The 18,912-nt window shown below is 37.3% G+C and overlaps 1 protein-coding gene across 3 annotated transcripts in view; it reads right to left on the reverse strand.

Annotated features, from left to right (window-relative positions):
* Positions 1 to 18,912, reverse strand: part of LOC126470105 (glutamate receptor ionotropic, kainate 2-like) — a 522,028-nt gene that overhangs the window by 278,097 nt on the left and 225,019 nt on the right. For all 3 annotated transcript variants that reach the window (XM_050097682.1, XM_050097680.1, XM_050097681.1), the window contains exon 4: positions 11,934 to 12,118. In XM_050097682.1, coding sequence (XP_049953639.1) covers positions 11,934 to 12,118 — 185 coding nt within the window. The remainder of the gene's footprint in view (positions 1 to 11,933; positions 12,119 to 18,912) is intronic.

Here is an 18,912-nt window from a genome sequence, read left to right on the forward strand (position 1 = left end):
TCGTGGCAAACGAATCTGCTCCAGTCCGGAATCCCTGAATCATTACACCAACAACCTGACAACAGCTTTCGCATCCCGCAACTACCCTCCCGACCTGGTACAGAAGCAAATAACCAGAGCCATTTCCTCATCCCCTCAAACCCAGAATCCCCCACAGAAGAACCACAAAAGTGCCCCACTTGTGACAGGATACTTTCACGGACTGGACCAGACTCTGAATGTGGCTCTCCAGCAGGGATACGACTTCCTCAAATCCTGCCCTGAAATGAGATCCATCCTTCATGAAATCCTCCCCACTCCGCCAAGAGTGTCTTTCCGCCGCCCACCTAACCTTCGTAACCTGTTAGTTCATCCCTATGAAATCCCCAAACCACCTTCCCTACCCTCTGGCTCCTATCCTTGTAACCGCCCCCGATGCAAAACCTGTCCTATGCACCCTCCCACCACCACCTACTCCAGTCCTGTAACCCGGAAGGTGTACACGATCAAAGGCAGAGCCACGTGTGAAAGCACCCACGTGATTTACCAACTGACCTGCCTACACTGTGATGCATTCTATGTGGGAATGACCAGCAACAAACTGTCCATTCGCATGAATCGACACAGGCAGACAGTGTTTGTTGGTAATGAGGATCACCCTGTGGCTAAACATGCCTTCGTGCACAGCCAGCACATCTTGGCACAGTGTTACACCGTCCGGGTTATCTGGATACTTCCCACCAACACCAACCTATCCGAACTCCGGAGATGGGAACTTGCCCTTCAGTATATCCTCTCTTCTCGTCATCCGCCAGGCCTCAATCTCCACTAATTTCAAGTTGCCGCCACTCATACCTCACCTGTCTTTCAACAACTTCTTTGCCTCTACACTTCTGCCTCAACTGACATCTCTGCCCAAACTCTTTGTCTTTTAAATATGTCTGTATGTGTGGATGGATATGTGCGTGAGTGCGAGTGTATACCTGTCCTTTTTCCCCCCTAAGGTAAGTCTTTCCGCTCCCGGGATTGGAATGACTCCTTACCCTCTCCCTTAAAACCCGCTTCCTTTCGTCTTCCCCTCTCCTTCCCTCTTTCCTGATGAGGCAACAGTTTGTTGCGAAAGCTTGAATTTTGTGTGTATGTTTGTGTTTGTTTGTGTGTCTATCGACCTGCCAGCGCTTTCGTTCGGTAAGTCACCTCATCTTTGTTTTTATAAAAATGATTATGTTGTCATCTTAGCTGGTGCAAATGATATTAATGGATCAAAATGTGGTTTCATGACATCACTAGATGAAACGATTGCAAAAACTAGGCACACACAACTAATTCTATGTACAATACCGTATAGATATGACATGCCAAATGAAAACTGCAAAATCTACCAAATGAACAGTTACTTGATACAGAAGGCATCTTACAGTGAACACATCAGAGTTTTAAATGTAAATAGCTTCCTCCAATGGAAAGACTTCACCAGGCATGGGTTTCACTTACATAAAAATGGGAAAAAGAAACTGTGTGTTAATCTGCTGAATGCCATAAAAAGCCCACTGGTAACAAGAAGTGCCATAAAACGTGTTACACCAGGACATCAAACATATTTGTGGTCAAATGAAGCTAATTTCGTGGACAATCTCAGAAGAATGAGCAATACTGCAGCTGAACCAACAGCAACACCAGGAGCTGAAGAGCCATCAGTAACAACAACAAAAGTGAATATGCAGTCAGGGTCATCAAGAAAAACACCAGAAACAGTTTTAGAAAAGAAGAAGGTATCCACAGTCAGCACTAAGTCACCACCAACATCCTACGCAAATATCTTGTCAAGTGCCACTAATCAGTCAGCCCATAACATCCAAGTGGAAACAGCAAAAAATGTGCAGCCACACTCCAAATCAGTACCACTGGAAACTGTGACAAGATCTTCAACAAGAAAACGCAGACCTCCAGCCTACAACCAGGATTTTTTATGGGCAAGAACACCAGTAGCTCCCTGCTAGCAGCAAACCAAAGGAAAACAGGTGCAGAGCAAAATCTTCATGAACCAAATTACAAGAAAACCCGGTGAGTGGTGTCAAAAATCATTCCATTGGGAAACAGTCACTATTATCCTTTAAAATATTACACCATAATGTGCAGCCAATGTTTAATAAGTTACTAGAAATAGATCTCTTCCTAAAAACAAAGCCACACTTAGATGTTCTCTGTATTACTGAACACTGGTTAACAGAAGACAAAATTTAAAAAATGCCACTTGGCGAATTTACTCTAGCTGGTTATTCTTGTCAGAACAAAAGTAAGGGAGGTGGTACATCAATCTATGTCAAAAAATATTTAAGATACAAAAGCCTCACAAAGTACAATAATATGCAAATAGAAACAGACTTTGAATTACTTTGAATTCTCCTTAATTATCTTAACAGACTAAAACCTATTGATACTGAATGTATATAGAACCCCTGATGGGAACATCCAAACCTTCAAACACACCCTCGAAGCACTACTCACAAAAATTCACTCACTAAACAAAAATCTATTAATAAGTGGAGACTTTAATATTGACTTCCTCACACCTGGAAAAAACAAAGATGAATTGTTGAATATTACAAATTCATTCAACCTATCCCCAACTGTAAACACACCAACCAGGATGACAAAAAATTCAAAAACAGCTCTAGATCAGATTTTCATAAACGCAGACAAACTACACCACTCAATCGAAGTCATCAGCACAGGTTACAGTGACCATGAATCCCAAATACTAACAGCGAATTTAAATTACATAGGACAATATCCCACAATAACCAAAATGCGAAGGCAATTTAATGATGATAATGTAAGGCTTTTTAACTATCTGTTAATGGCTGAAAACTGGGCAGAGGTCTATAAAGAAAATGATGTAAACTACATATTTAATTCCTTCCATGAAACATTTCTCCACCACTTCAATACTGCATTTCCACTGAAATCCAGGAAAATCAGAAACAAACACACAAACTCATGGGTAACAAAAGGGATAAGGATTTCCAGCCAAAAAAAGCATGACTTAAAAAAGCACATGAAACACCATGACGTCGATGATCAGTTTAGGTCATATTGTAAGACCTATTTTGCAATCTACAGAAAAGTTATCCAACAAGCAAAAAAATTATACAATGATAAATTTATAAAGGAATCTGACAATAAAAGGAAAGGCTTGTGGACAGTTGTAAAAAATGAAACATACAGTAAGCAGCAGGTTATAAACAAAACATTAAAACTAAACCTAAATGATGAAGTCAAATCAGATCCCCAAAAAATAGTAAATGGTTTTAATGACTATTTTAGCAAAATAGCAGAAAACCTGATAAAGAACAACTGCTACAGACCAAATACTCAACACCAAACACTAATAGAAACCATACCAGTACAGGCATCAATGTTTCTTCACAAAGTCTCCAATACTGAAGTACTTACAGCTATAAAAGGACTAAAGAATAAGTACTCCAGTGGTAGTGACAACATTCGTGATTTAATTGTAAAGAAATGTGGAGAATCCATTGTAGAACCCCTAACCCACATAATAAATGCATCCTTTACAAATGGAGTTTTCCCTGACCTACTAAAGACTTCTAAAATTACCCCACTTCACAAAAAGGGCTCTAAAAATGATGTAGCCAATTACAGGCCCATAGCACAACTCAGCTCATTCTCAAAAATATTTGAAAAATTATTTTACACTAGATTGGAAGACTTTACTAATAAACTATCCTTATTGACAAAACACCAGCATGGTTTTAGAAAGCAAAAGACAACTACCACAGCTATTTATGAGTATCTCAATAAAACCTTAAAAGCACTGGATAATAAGGAAATCGCTACTGGTATCTTTTTAGATTTATCCAAAGCCTTTGATGTAATTGACCATACCATACTCCTTAAGAAGTTAGCAAATAAAGGTATAAGAGGAATTGCAAACAAATGGTTAGAATGTTACCTGTCAAACAGATTTCAAAAAGTTGAAATTAATTTTGAAAAAAAGAATACAACCACGCATCGATCTACTGTCCACTCCTCTGACACAATGCCCATTAGATATGGTGTGCCACAAGGCTCAATCCTGGGACCCATACTGTTTCTGCTATACATTGATGATATAAGCACGAAGCTTGCTACAGGACATACCACACTATTTGCCGATGACACAAGTATACTAATAACGGGTACTGATACAGAGGACCACAACCAAAATATTAAACCGCTTATGTCGTCACGCAGCAAATGGTTCAACGAGAACAAACTGATTATAAACATACAGAAAACAATGTACATCAACTTCAGACTCTCATCCCAAAAACAAGAAATGCCTGATGTGATTCTAAATAACCAAGAGCTTATGTGTGTGGACTCTGCCAAGTTTCTTGGCATATGGCTTGAAGGAAATCTTAAGTGGGAGACTCACACAAATTATATCTCAAAAAAGCTCTCAACTGTGTGTTACATTTTAAGGATACTCAAAAAATCTGTCACAAAATCTGTTCTCATACATGTATATTGTGCTTATTTTCATTCTACATTACAGTATGGAATCATATTTTGGGGGAACTCACCTGGAGGTAGATATATTTTCAAAATGCAAAAACAGGCAATATGCATAATATGTAATCTAAGACATAACGAATCATGCAGACAACATTTCAAAACAAATGGCATTATGACACTGCCCCCTGCTTACATTTATAATACCGTCTCATTTGTCAAATCATACCTGTTAAATAATGACTGCACACTAAAATTCAATGGAGATATTCATAACTATGCAACAAGGCAGCAATCTGACCTACATATGATTCAGTCCAGAACTACCTGCTACCAAAAAAGTGTTTTAAATGTTGGGATACAAATGTATAATAATTTACCCAATGAAATCAAAGCAACAAAGAACTCAAGAACCTTCTCACATAAGTTAAAAAAATATCTCTTGGACCATTGTTTTTATGCAGTTGATCATTTTCTTCAAAGGGGTTAAAAATGTAAACAATATGATAAATGTTCAATTAGGTCTGAAAATTATATACTGTGCATGTCCATGAAATATACTGGATTATTATATACTGTGCATGTCTATGAAATACACTGGACTACTTTACTATTACATTTGTATTGGCTGTTTGTATTTTACCCTACAACATTTGTATTTACTGTTTTGTTAAAGATAGCTAACGTCCTCATTGCAAAATAATGTAAAATCAATTTATTAAATATTACTTGTAAATATGTTCCCCTGACCTGTCCAATATCGTATGTAAAACCTTACAATTCTATGATTTGTATTAACTCTTTTGTTTAAGATAGATAATTTCCTTGCTACAAAATAATGTAAAAATCAATTTGTAAACATTACTTGTAAATAGCTCTCTTGACCTATCCAATATCATATGTACTGCTGTACAATACTATGATTACCTGGATCAATAAAAATACAATACAATACAATACAATACATCAAAGTGATATGAGTCCATAAATGGTGTGAAATTCAAACCAGGACTTGACATTTTAGTGATTTTGGGAAAAAAAAAAAAAAAAAAAAAAAAAAAACCAAAAAAAAATCTTTCAAGTTCAACCAGTGTGAGACAGAGTTATGACCTAGAGTAATGTTTTGTAGTGTAATGTGTATGTGATTTTAAAATTTTATTAGTCCCCATCTATCGAACTGCAGTCAGTTTTAGTGCTAATTATTGTGATGTTATGAGAACTGTGTAATGTACTTATTTATGAAGTAATGACTATTATTTGCCAATAGTGTGAAACACTTTTTTGCTTATACTTATTTAGAAGTAAAAGTGAGTGTACTAAAGTAGGTGTTTAGTATAAATTTTTCATGTACTGTGGCGGAGGAAAACCACCTCCAAGGGAACTGATAGCAGTACAATTCCTTGCTAACTGCCACTTGAACCTATTGAAGGCATGGATGACTTGGTGAGAAAATGTGTTAAAGCTCATTAAAAGAGTGAAAGTGCTTGTGCAAAATACTAAAAATTTAAAAAGTGAAATTTTCTGTTTGAATATGAACTACAAGGCACAGTGCAATTTAACTTTTCACAACCCATGTTCATTTATTCTTTGAAGCAAGACAGGACTTGCATAAAGTGATATGTACCTTAGAACATAATCTTCATTTATCCAAAAAGCACATCACTTATGATGATGATGCCCAATTTTTTTATAAAAATATAATCTGTGGATATTTTGTGCTATTATACAATACACTATATGTAAATATTTTGTATGGGGATTTTAGAAATTCAGAAAACATATGAACTGTAGTTTGTGTAGAGGAGATTTCTTATGTAATATTCTTTTTTGTGTAGAATCTTAAACCCACTCTCTGAGTTCACTTGTGGTCATTGAATTGCCCAAATAGCTATTTGCAATATCTATCTGGCCAGTCCAATGAGAGGGTAATGTGACAAAGCAAGTTAGGATCGTTTTACTTCCTTTATTATTTTGCCATCTGCCTCCTTAAATTCATTTTATTTTAATTTTGCCTAATTACCATTAACATGTGCAAGTATAATCTTCATTTCCATAAAAGAGAAAGGTTGGCCCTCAGTCTTAAGGAACGTAGTGCCAAGAATAATTTTGTGCTTAGTTTTGTGTATGTAATTAATTTACTAATTTATTTTGACCATTCCTAGTTAATACTTTTGTTATAGGGTGAAATCAGTAATTGTTTCATAACTTAGATTCTATTCATTCTATTGTTGACTTATAAAAAAATACAGATTCTGTATTAATAATAAAGATTTGGAAGAAGAACTACCAGGATTCTTAAACTAGTTGTTTCACTCTATTCAAAAACATATTAGCAAAGCCAGCCCTCAATTAATTCCAAAATAATTAACAGGTTTGTCAAAACAATTGTTTCTATAACTATATCTGTTAATTTCATTATTTAAACAAAAAATTCAGCCTAACCTTCGTGGTGGAAGAAAATATTAAAAAGAAATAATTTATTGATGTATTCATTTAATTGAACGAGTTATGTTTTAATTGTAGTTTCTGTAACTTAAACATCGAGCAATGTATAGTTTCAGTGCCTATTATTGTGAGGATATATAAACGACCAATTTTTGGTCCCTAGCACAGTCAGTCCACAGCCAGTTTTCAGACAGGACTTACGTATTCGTGAAAATAACAACAATGCATCAACTTAACACTGGAATTAGTGTAACACAAATAAGTTGTGTATTAAGACAATGAATCACAATGCATGTTGAATTTCTTTGAGAAATAGTGTCACGCATGCCATATTATTCTGCAACAACTGTGAACTGTGTGATTAGGTTTCTACTGCTCATAGATGTTGAACAGCAACAGTTACCAATAGTGAACTAGCCATATAATTGTGTAGTATTTGGGAATTGTGAACAGTGAAAGTAAAGAACTGTGAAACACAATTGTGCAACTGTCGGCTACATCATTTACAATATTCAGTGTTGTACTTGCACCCCCCCCCCCCCCCCCCCCCCATATTTCAGCCAGTATAACCATGCAGCATGTCAACACCGAAGACAATCAATGAAGAAATAAAGCAAGCGAGCATCACAAATTGTGTCTCTTATCAGCCTGAAATCAGTAATTAGGTCATGTTCTTAATAGTCATTGTGTTCACCCCTTCAATCACATTTAGTGGCCACTCAGGACCTCCCTGCTCAAGAAGTTGACATTTACATTTAGTTTATACCCAATGCAGCCCAGGTCAGAGCCCTATTGCATCTTTTGCACCAGAAAAATGTGCCTTTTGTTTGGACAAAAGAGTGTCAGGATGCATTCCAGAAACTTTAAGGTGCCTTGTTGAGTGATAGATGCCTTGTTCATTCAGATCCCGCTAAGCCTGTGGTTTTGGCAGCATATGCTTCTTCATTCAGTATCAGGGCTGTGCTCTCACATATTTGGTTTACAGGACAGGTTGATTACTTTTGCTCGCAAGTTATTGAGCAAAACTCAATGTAATCATTCCCAAATCGAGAAGGAAGCACTTGCTATTATCTATAGCATCACAAAGTTTCACCATTACCTGTGTGGTTGTAAGTTTCACCTACTGATTGACCGTAAGCCACTTCAGGCATCGTTTCAACCATCTAAACCTGTTCTGACTTGCATGGCTCATAAGCTGCACTGTTGGGCTTTGTTATTGACCCAGTATCAGAACAAATTGTTGTACCTGCCCACATCAAAGAATGCAAATACTGATGACCTTTGTCGTCCTCCATTTGGTCCTGATTCTGAATTTGATGCTACTGTCAGATCTTGTTGTAAGATTGATGCACAGCACACTGAACTTCTACAGATTTTTCCACTGCACAATAGGAAAATCACACAGGCCACTGACACAGACCCTGACTTGAACCTTTTGTTGCACTTCATCTGTACTTCTTATCCTCATTCAGTGAAAAACATTCAGAATTCTTTCATGCTCATCAACATAGCCTCTCCATCTGGCATGGTGTGATTTTATTGAAAAATGACTGGACAGTCATGTGTGCTTATTCCTAAAGTGCTCCAAAAAGATATGTTGTGATTGCCCAGCCAAGGGAATTGGGGAATTTAATGCACTAAACAGTGTATCAGCACTGCACTTGGCTGGGCATAGATGCCCACACTGAACACATGAAGTCACAGTGTCACACTTGTGCTGAAACTCTATCGGCCCTGTGGCAAACATTTTCAAAACTGCTGTGGCGATGAGTGCATGCTGGCAGGCGCTTTTGAATCACTTATTGACTTACTGCTGTGGACTTCTATAGCACAATCAATTTGCAGTATCTAGGAACTCTACTAGGTTGCATACTATTATTCAGGCTTTTTCATCTATTTTTTTGCTTGGAAAGTTTGCCTGATGTGTTGGCTATGGACAATGGGCCACAGTTTATGGTTCAGGATGCTGAACAGCTTTGTACAGCCAATGCTATCACTTACCTTACCAGTCCTCCATTTCACCCTCAGTCAAATGGAGAAGCTGAATGATCTGTTCATATGTTCAGGCAACAGATGAACAAACTATGTGACTCCCACACATTGCACAAGCACCACTGCTCTTTCTCGCAATGCATTGCCCCCAGCCCTATGACGGTTCATCGCCAGCAGTGCCTCTACATGGCTGGCACACAGCATGCTTCTCCAATTGCTGCACCCACTGCAGCACATAGTGCCTCCTATGCTCCACAAGAATTGCTTTGCACTTAATAATTCTATTCTTTTCAGAGTTTTGGTAGCACCAGGTGCTGGGAGAGAGGAACAATTCTTCGAAGTTTGGGCACTTACAGGTATTTAAATCAAGGTTCTGCTAGGTTTGCTGTGCCACCATCAGAACCAGATTCATGCTTGTCAGTCATGAGATTCTTCTGCCAATTTTCTGTCCCCAGATTCACATCCTCCCAGGATCTTGCTGCCGGTGTGGCTGCCCCTGGGGTTCTCTTCGACACTGCCTGCAGAACCGACAGAGCTGGACCCATTGCCTTTGCTGCTGCAGCATCTCAACTTCCTGATGCTCATCCTAGTGTCAGCTATTGATGCAGCAATGGTGCCATCACCATTGTCATTGTTGCAGCTGTTGTCATCACTACCCTCTCAGTTTTTCATCTGACTGGCTCAGGAAGAGGTTGGGTGATTTTTCAGGGGTTTTCTGATTGATGTTCCCCTTGGATTGGAAGACAAGTGTTGGGGCATGGCCAGGGCTCTGTGCTGGTCCCAGTTGTGATTTCTGGCTTCTCACACCACCAAAATTCCTGCCTCCACCACTCCCCTCACCCCGTTATCATAAGAAGGTTTCCTATATGAAGACAGAGCAGCATTTTGGGGAGGGCGATGGGGTGGAGGGAGGAATGTGCAGTCCTAAAGCATTGATTGCACATCAACCAGCACAGCACCATGGGACAGTATCAAGAAGGTGTTGACCCACACGCCATTGGAAAGAGCAGACAGCACACCTCCAAGAAGACAGAGTTTAGTGCCCCCTGTCATCACTGACTTAACCAGCCGCCCAGTTCAATCGCAGACCTGGAGAGCCTCAGTACTCAGTAGTAGAAAGATAATACTTAGCCTGTGCTCTGCAAGTAGTAATAGTGTGTAAAGTAATTGCATGTAGGTGGCACAGGAAGCACAGGAACCCACTTTATAACAAGAAGTTAAGTCAGTTTCTTTCCTTAATAAAAATAAAGTTGAAACTTCCTGGCAGATTAAAATTGTGTGCCGGACCGAGACTCGAACTCGGGTCCTTTCCCTTTCACGGGCAAGTGCTCTACCAACTGACCTACCCAAGCATGACTCACAACCCATCCTCACAGCTTCAATTCTTCCAGTGCCTCATCTCGTACCTTCCAAACTTCACAGAAGCTCTTCTGCGAACCCAAGTTTGAGTCTCAGTCCAGCACACAGTTTTAATTTACCAGGAAGTTTCATATCAGCACACACTCTGCTGCAGAGTGAAAATCTCATTCTAGAAATAAAATTTTCTACTAATTTGAAAGTTTAATATACAGATCACTTTGGATTCCTGACACCAGCTATCGCAACTCCTCTCCTTCCTTGTTTGTGTTGGTGCTGACACCCACAGTAGCTGACACAAAATATAGCACATCAGTTTCTCACACAATAAATTTGTTAAGAAAATTAGTGTGAATGACAACTATTAATAATTTTAAAACTTGCATAGCCATTTGTAAAATATTCTAAATAGTGATTGACTCACCTCATCAACACAATCAGTGTATTTTTTTTTTTTTTTTTAAGAATCAAATAACCTGTTACACTGTAATTTAGATCACAATCCAAAGAGTTCAAATTGTATATTTTACATAATTTTGATGTAAATGTACACTGATATCGATATATCGATTATATCAATCATGTAAACATATCATTATACTGTAACAGTATATCACTATTCTTGGGCACTTGGAGTGTGAGCTACACTTGATGTGAGCCATATGTAGTTGTTATGCAGTTGTAAAGCAGTTCTTTTTGTGAGGTATAATGACTGGCAGTCAGCAGAGTTCTTGACAAGAAATGTGTTTATTTTTGAAAACAGTAAAGTATGGAATAAAATAATTTTGAAGAGAAGGTATTTTTCTGCTTCATGGTTTTACTAATTTGACATACAGATAAACAGAACCTGGACACATCTTTGCAGCTTTAGCATGAAGGTACCATTCACCTATAATGACTGTGCCAACAGAAAGAAGACTTACAACAAATGATGACACAAAATTCTTTTTAATGATTCTCTCACTCTTTACTTCATGCTTTTAATAACTGAAGACATAATCTCCAATAATAGGCAGTAACTGTGTAAGATTTGGAGTAACATTTTAACTAAATTTTGTACTTTTTAGGGATTTAAAGAGATGCTGGAGTAACTAGAACATTTATGTAGCATGACTGGATCATGTGACACTAAAATCCAATATTTTTGCAGAGACATATTTTATTTCAGTGAGCATTCTTGGCATAAAAATCTTCACGTTCCATATGTCTGTGAGTCCTACATTTCGCCTGTTTTCCAAATCTCCCCCCCCCCCCCCCTCTACCAATCCTCATATTCTCAAATTGTCCTGATCTCTTCCCCTATGTGTTACCTCCTCTCCCACAATATACCCCAACCTCTGACCTGCCTCCCACACCATTTCTTTCATTTTATTAGCTTCATTCACATCAGAACTGGCAGAATGCATCTGTGAGAAATGATACTGCGATCTGATATCCAAATTCTCATACATGATTTTCACTAACCTATATAGATTTTTACAGAAGAAATGCAAGATAGTCCAATGGTTTCAGAAATTACATAATAATAACGTAGTGTGCCCATGGTGACTCAGATCTGAGTAATCCCAAGATACTGAAAATTTATGTGCATTGCCACAAACTTAGTTATCATTTTTCATAAGGGAAATTTGATGCATACTTACTTTTGACAGTGCCTTTGGATGTGGATATAAGTTAAGAGCAACATCTTGTCTTCGCTGTTTGGTATTCCATCTCATCTCAATATGAGGTATTTCAATAGTATCACAGATTGATTGAACTTGCTCAGATGCTGAACTTGAATTAGGTCCAAATATAGCCCACACACCATTTGACAGCAGCTCACAAACTGAAAATAAACAGACTGTTTGTGTTTCATATGAAATGGAAAGTACACATTTTTATTAAAGCAGCAATGAGATGTAAGATTTTTCTAACAAATTGCATATTTGTTTAGCATTTCTGATATTGGCCATTCAAAGTAATTCTCATGAGATGTAATGTTTATGTCCATGTTCTAAAAGAAGAAAGCACAAACAGGGGTTAACAACCTCTCACCAACAGATTCTTAGAGCTGAACCGCAAGTTCAAAATAAGGGGAAAGGTACCAAACATGTCATTTCTCAAGGAATATGTCTTAATCAGTTTAGAAACATCTCAGGAAACCTAAATCCAGATAGCCAAGAGGTATTTGAATCTTGCACCTCCTGGATGAGGGGCTGTATCTGAATTCTGTCCCATCAACAGAATATGTGAGGATAACTGTCATTGGTGTAATAGTTAGCTTAATCTCAAGACTGTATAGGTCCCTCCATATTGGTTGACTTCAGTTTAGTGGAAATCTATTAGGAAATAGTGGTTCATCTGTAAAGGAGACTGCATATAGGACATCAGTGTCACCCATTGTTGAGTACTGTTTGAGTGTTCGCGATCTGCATCAGGTCAGATTGAAGGAAGACACTGAAGCAATTAAGAGGTGGGCTGCTAGATTTGTCAGCAGCTGGTTCAGACAACATGCAAGTATTGTGGGGATGATTTGGGAACTCAAATGGGAATCACTGGAAGGAAGGCAATGTTCTTTTACAGGAGTCCTATTGAGAAAATTTACAGAACCAGCATCTGAGGACAATTGCATAATGATTATATTGCTGCTAATACACATTTCACATAAGGATCATGAACATAGATCAGAAAGATTAGGGCTCATACAGAGACACACAGAATGTCATTTTACCATTGTTCTTTTTGTGAGTGGAACAGAAAAGAAAGTGACTAGTAATTGTACAGGCTACCCTCCACCATATATCATAAAGTGACTTATGGAGTTTTAATGTAGATGTAGGTAACTGCAAAATATAGTCATTTTAGTGCTGTGCACTTGTAAGAAAAAAAAGTTTTCAGGTCTAGTATCCAGTGAATGTGTTTGATCTGCTATCATGATAGGTATTTTAATTTCATTTTCGAAAATCTTCACAGATAACTTAGGAGTAAAATATGAGGTACACTTCTGTAGTGCTCCAAAATCTATGAATCTCTTTTCAAAAGACTGTATCATTATTTCTGTTTCATTTCACAAAATATTGTAAAACTTATAGGGATTACAAATAGATTGTACCGTATGCTAATAAAGTGTCCTTGCCAAAAGCACCACAATAAATGAATAAATAATAAAGAGAACTACATCTATATCTACATCCATACTCCGCAAACCACTGCAAAGTGCATTACCATTATGTAAAGCCTGTTATACTGTTATCAATAATGTAACTTGCATAAGCTTCCTCTGCAGGCACCACCTGTGACCAAACCCATTGTTTCTGTAGTTTTACTTACTGATAGTACTTCACCAAAAATTCTATAATTCTGGCACAGATTTGAACAACACTCACCTTCCATGCCTTTGGTAACAATTTATTGGCATTTCTTCCTCATAATTTATTCTTAAAGTGCTCTTGTAGTTACATTTCATGCTATATCCCTCTTCCTCCTTCCTGCCCCTTCACTTAACAGAGTATTTTTCTGTGAAATGGATGTCTGTTTTCTTTGTCTGAATATTGAAGGTTATGTAAGTGGTAACTGTACACATGAATCATACATGATATATGATGTACTTAGTCTTTGTTCACTGAATGGGTATACTGACAACCATATATCCAAGTAGTCTTCTTTTATACTAATATTGGGTAGGTTATTATTAAGTAACTATTAAGAAATCATTAATTAAATATTTAATTGTAATTGTTGATATTAGGCAAATTCATAAGGATTACAAAAGCAAATATAATGCTCTGCCTTAATGGGAATATGTATGGAAAGCACAGATTTCTTCTTGTAGCAACTGATAGGTCATTATTACACCTACTGAGTTGCTGAACCAACAAAAACTGAAAAAGCTGTGTAGCTTTTCAGTGGAAACATAGGGTATACATGCTGTGTGTAATTTTAGATAGTATAGTAACAGTGTCATAACTTAACATAGGTAAGAGAAAAGTTCTGGCCGAGGGTAAATACTTCAGACATAAATAAGACCACTCAAATAGTACATGATCAGTGCACTAAGGATCTAAATATTAGTCATACTCATACTTTTTTTCTGAAACCAAAGACTTTTAACTTATAATCTGTACATTCATATTTTCTGACATAAAACATTTTATCTTCCTTAGGTCTTCCAGTACTATAACCAGATAATCTTCCTGAAAGATGATTGTTTTGACAATGCACCATCAAGTTAGAATTACTTTACTTGGCATGCTGTTAAGATGTGGCAATGTAAATAATTTGTTCTTTCTTAATCTCTACCACATCATCCACTATTTCTTTCAAATATAGACATTCCTTTTCCTTTTGATGTAGTTGTTGTTATAATCATTGATTTTCTGTATCTTTTAGTTTTATAATTTCCTGTAGTTAGTGTTCAGCATATTTTCTCATAGATGGTAAAAATTCTTTTGTTACCCATTTTATACATTGTTTGGATAGTTTTTTTTATAATAAAATTAAAGAATATAAACCAGATTCATTTATGAAAATAGTATTTTTTTTTTTTTCATTATATGTGAGGGGCATGTGGGAGAACACCTTATATTTCCATAAGTAATGTTATCATCTTCTTGAACATATTTTTTATTGCTTGTTTTGGATCTTTATATTACAAAAATTTACCTACATCTTTTGCTTTAAACCAAGGCTTATTATCTTTATCAATTATCACAAACACTTGTTTATTATTATATGAAAGCTTGTTCTTGACATGGTCTATAATTGACTTGATTTATACAGATTAAAAATTTGATGAAATTTAAAATGTAAAAATGGGTTGACATTGCTTGTTGATTCATCCATTGATAAAATGTTTGTATTGGTGATATATGCATCATCACTAATATTCATTATAATTATATTTCACATATTTAACAAAATCTATTACAGTGAAAGGAAGGCAGAAAATGATAGTATTAAATTCCTAACGAAGTTAAATTATGCTAGTGCAAAATTTTACTTAAATCTACTAAAAACTGTTTCCATATAAATGGAAGCATACAAAATGTGTAAAATCTGAAGAGCTGAGAATGCAATTGATAACTGTCCATCACACAAATGTACAAAGGATAAGCATTGACATATGTGTAATGAATGTGATAAAAATTGTCATAGAAATAGATGTAATAATAAGAAAATTATTTGGGTATGTTGAAAATATGTCATGCGTAAATGTTATGAGAATTATTTAAAACATATTTCAGGTAATGAACATGTTAAAACATTATTATCAATCGAAAATTATGAGCATGATAATTCAACCAAGAAATGTATTAATTGTCAGGAAACTTAAGATTTTAGGTGTTTTCACTTAAATTCTTCATCTAGGGATAAGCTCTCTTGTAGATATATGATTTGTGTTCAGGATTATTTAAACAAAGCCAGAGGTTAAATGAAATGAAAATTAATTAAATTTTCATTTTTCACAAATCTAACGTTTTTTAACTCTATAAGGAAAGACTAAATTGTCTCAGACTGTGAGACATTTGACACTTGCTCAACTTTGTGATCATTGTAAAAGACATAAATGCAATAGATATAGTAGATTTAATAAAGATAATTTAATTAATTTAATTCTATCACACAATTTACCTATCTCTGCAAGGAACCTTAATGATATGAAAGCAGTTGAATTCCAAACTATAATCAGATCTTGGTATTAAAGGCTACAGCAAATTAAAGAAAGCAGAATTAGTTAATCTTACGATTTTACAAGATTTTCAGTTTCATCAAGAATTATTTCAAATGACTAAAACAAAACCAAAACGTGTACCTAATATAAATTGTTTTTACAGATTTGATGATGATGTGTTTTAAAAAACTTGGCCATCAACACAAGAAAAGATAGTGAGACAAAATGAAATTTATCTATTCAGTAGTAAGCTATTAAAGCAAGAAAAAAGCAAAAACTGTCAAAAAGTGATTTATCTGAGATTAAAGACATAGAATCTAAATATAATGAAAAATTTAAAGCTTGTTCTGTTGACTATAAAATTGTCTTTACCAATGTTATTATTAGCAAATTTGATACCGTTAGTGAGGAAACATATTATATAACAAAAGCACTCAGTTCTATGGTGGAAGTTGCTAAAAAGGGATCTAATTTTAGATAAGGGATAGGCTGAATATAACAGCACCTCCAAAATTGTTTTATCATATTTCTACAGGATATAAAGCATCAAATAATACTAAAGAATCTGTTCACATTTTGTGGAATAAAATCAGAGATGTATTAACATCTGATGGTTCTATTATTATAGCAAATACTACATTTAAATGTTAGCAATTCCAAGAGGTAGAAATCATAAATTTAACTGATAATAAAAGGACTAAAATATGTATTACTATAATTAATAATACTGATAACCTTTGTTGTCCTAGAGCAGTAATACCTGTATTAACTTATCACCAAGTAATATCTTAGGTAGAGAACTAACTACAGGTGCAATTAAGAAAATTGGAGAAGAAGATAAAAAAACATTACCAAAACAGTTAACCAGGATATTATGTATCCAATTAGGCAAATACAATGGAGAAGGATTTACTCTATATGATATTACAAATGTTGAGCAACAATTGGATACTAGCAGTCACATAAATGTTGTGTACACTGAAAATTTTCAGTTACCTATTGTGGTCCTAAGAAAGCAACAAAACTTTGATAAATGTGTGGCGATCATCGACAACCAGTAACTGCCACCTACGAAGTGCAGAGTAAATGGTCTTTGGGGACTTGTTCTTTGATTTGGTCCTGTGGACTTGAGTTACGATGTGCATGTTGTGATTTTCTGTAGTGTTTTTTCTTGTGTTTTGTGGAATTACATGAACCTTAACAAAAGTGCCTGACCATAATTGGTTGGAGTTTTCTATGAGCGGTCAGTTGCTATAGCCAGAAAACCCACATTGGTGACCCCAATTTGTGAAAATACATTGCATTCGCTAGCTGTGTACGACTGGTTTTGTGCCAATAGACAATGTCACAACCTCCAGTTGGTCCAGCAGTGCAGGATGCCAAGACCGCAGAATGGAGCAGGGAGGAGGAGGAGATTACTGTTTAACGTCCTGTCGACAACGACGTGACGGAGCACAAGCTCAGATTAGGGAAGGATGGGGAAAGAAATTGGCCATGCCCTTTCTAAGGAACCATCCTGGCATTTGCCTGAAGCAATTTAGGGAAATCATGGAAAACCTAAATCAGAATGGCTGGACGCGGGATTGAACCATCGTCCTCCCGAATGCAAGTCCAGTGTGCTAACCGCTGTGCCACCTCATTCGGTGCAGAATGGACTTTCGACTGTGAAGTGCAATACTTTACCCTGTGTGCTACTAATACGAAAAGAATGTTCGTATCTCTAGTGTTTGCTCCGACTGGCCAGATGACCCTAACCTCCACCGGCACACAACACCGGGCACTGTACACATCAGCACGGACACTTTCTATGGCATTCTATGCTCGACAGAATGCTCCTTCAGCACAAGATCCCAGAAACCCCTCACCTGAGTTTCTGCCACACAACATGGACCACATAGCTGTCTAGTTTCGGGGCCCACACGCATGGCCGCCCCCTCCTCAGAGCAGTCCGCCATTTAATGTTTCCCTCTCCATGCACTCACGTCAACCACACCGGGCCATGAATATGCCTAGCTATCCTGCCAGCCTTCGCACACCTCAGGTGATGCATCTGCCATGGTTCCGCCCTGTCACTAGGCACTCAATCGCAATTTCGTGCCTCTGCTCGAGATTTTGTCTGCATCGGCCATTGATCCTTCCGCACCTGCGATGCTGCTCTCATTGTGTGGCCGCACAGATTTCCTGCCTACAAGGACTGGATATCACATCTTACCTGCACAGCTAATGGATGTTCAACGCTACACATTGCCCACCACTGAGGCACAGTTCGCATCAGTGAACACCATGCAGAATCCCCATATGATTTATGTCTTTCCTACACCCTCACAAGCACTGGTTCCTGGTCATCTTCCAAAGCTGCCGCCATTACAACTGGATAACTCAGTGAGGTGGTTTACCTTGGTGGACAATATGTTGGACATACATGGTATTGCAGATGACAGCACTCCTTTTGTGTGTTTAGTGAACCAGCTGCATGACCACCCTGATCTCATCAGTGACTTGCTGCTGAACCCACCCAAGAGCAACAAATATGCCTCTGCCCAAGCACTGCTCATTGAATGCCTTTCTCATCCACCAGCCCACACGAATCACAACATTATTTATGATGAGACTTTAGGTGACAGAACCCCCTCACAGAGCTGTGGTGATGCTTGCGTGTGCAGGTCATACTGAGATCTTGCCGAACTTAACACTCTGGGCATTGTGGTTGGTGAGGCTGCCACAAGAACTACAATTACATTTGCCCCCACATACCACAGCATTGCATGAGGATAAACTACGGCTGGCAGACCAGGCATATGCCATTATTTAGAACTGCTGCCTCCCTCCATGCAGCTCAGTACCTAATACTGCCAAGGTTGGTAATCCTGTGAATATACTTCCACCGTCAGGCGAGAGAGGTCGGGTGCATGCATATCGTGGACAGCACATAGCACAACAGCCATCTAGCGGCCAAGACGGGGAACCAC

Source organism: Schistocerca serialis, chromosome 3 (assembly GCF_023864345.2).
Source record: "Schistocerca serialis cubense isolate TAMUIC-IGC-003099 chromosome 3, iqSchSeri2.2, whole genome shotgun sequence".
In the NCBI taxonomy this organism is placed as follows: Eukaryota; Metazoa; Arthropoda; class Insecta; order Orthoptera; family Acrididae; genus Schistocerca; species Schistocerca serialis.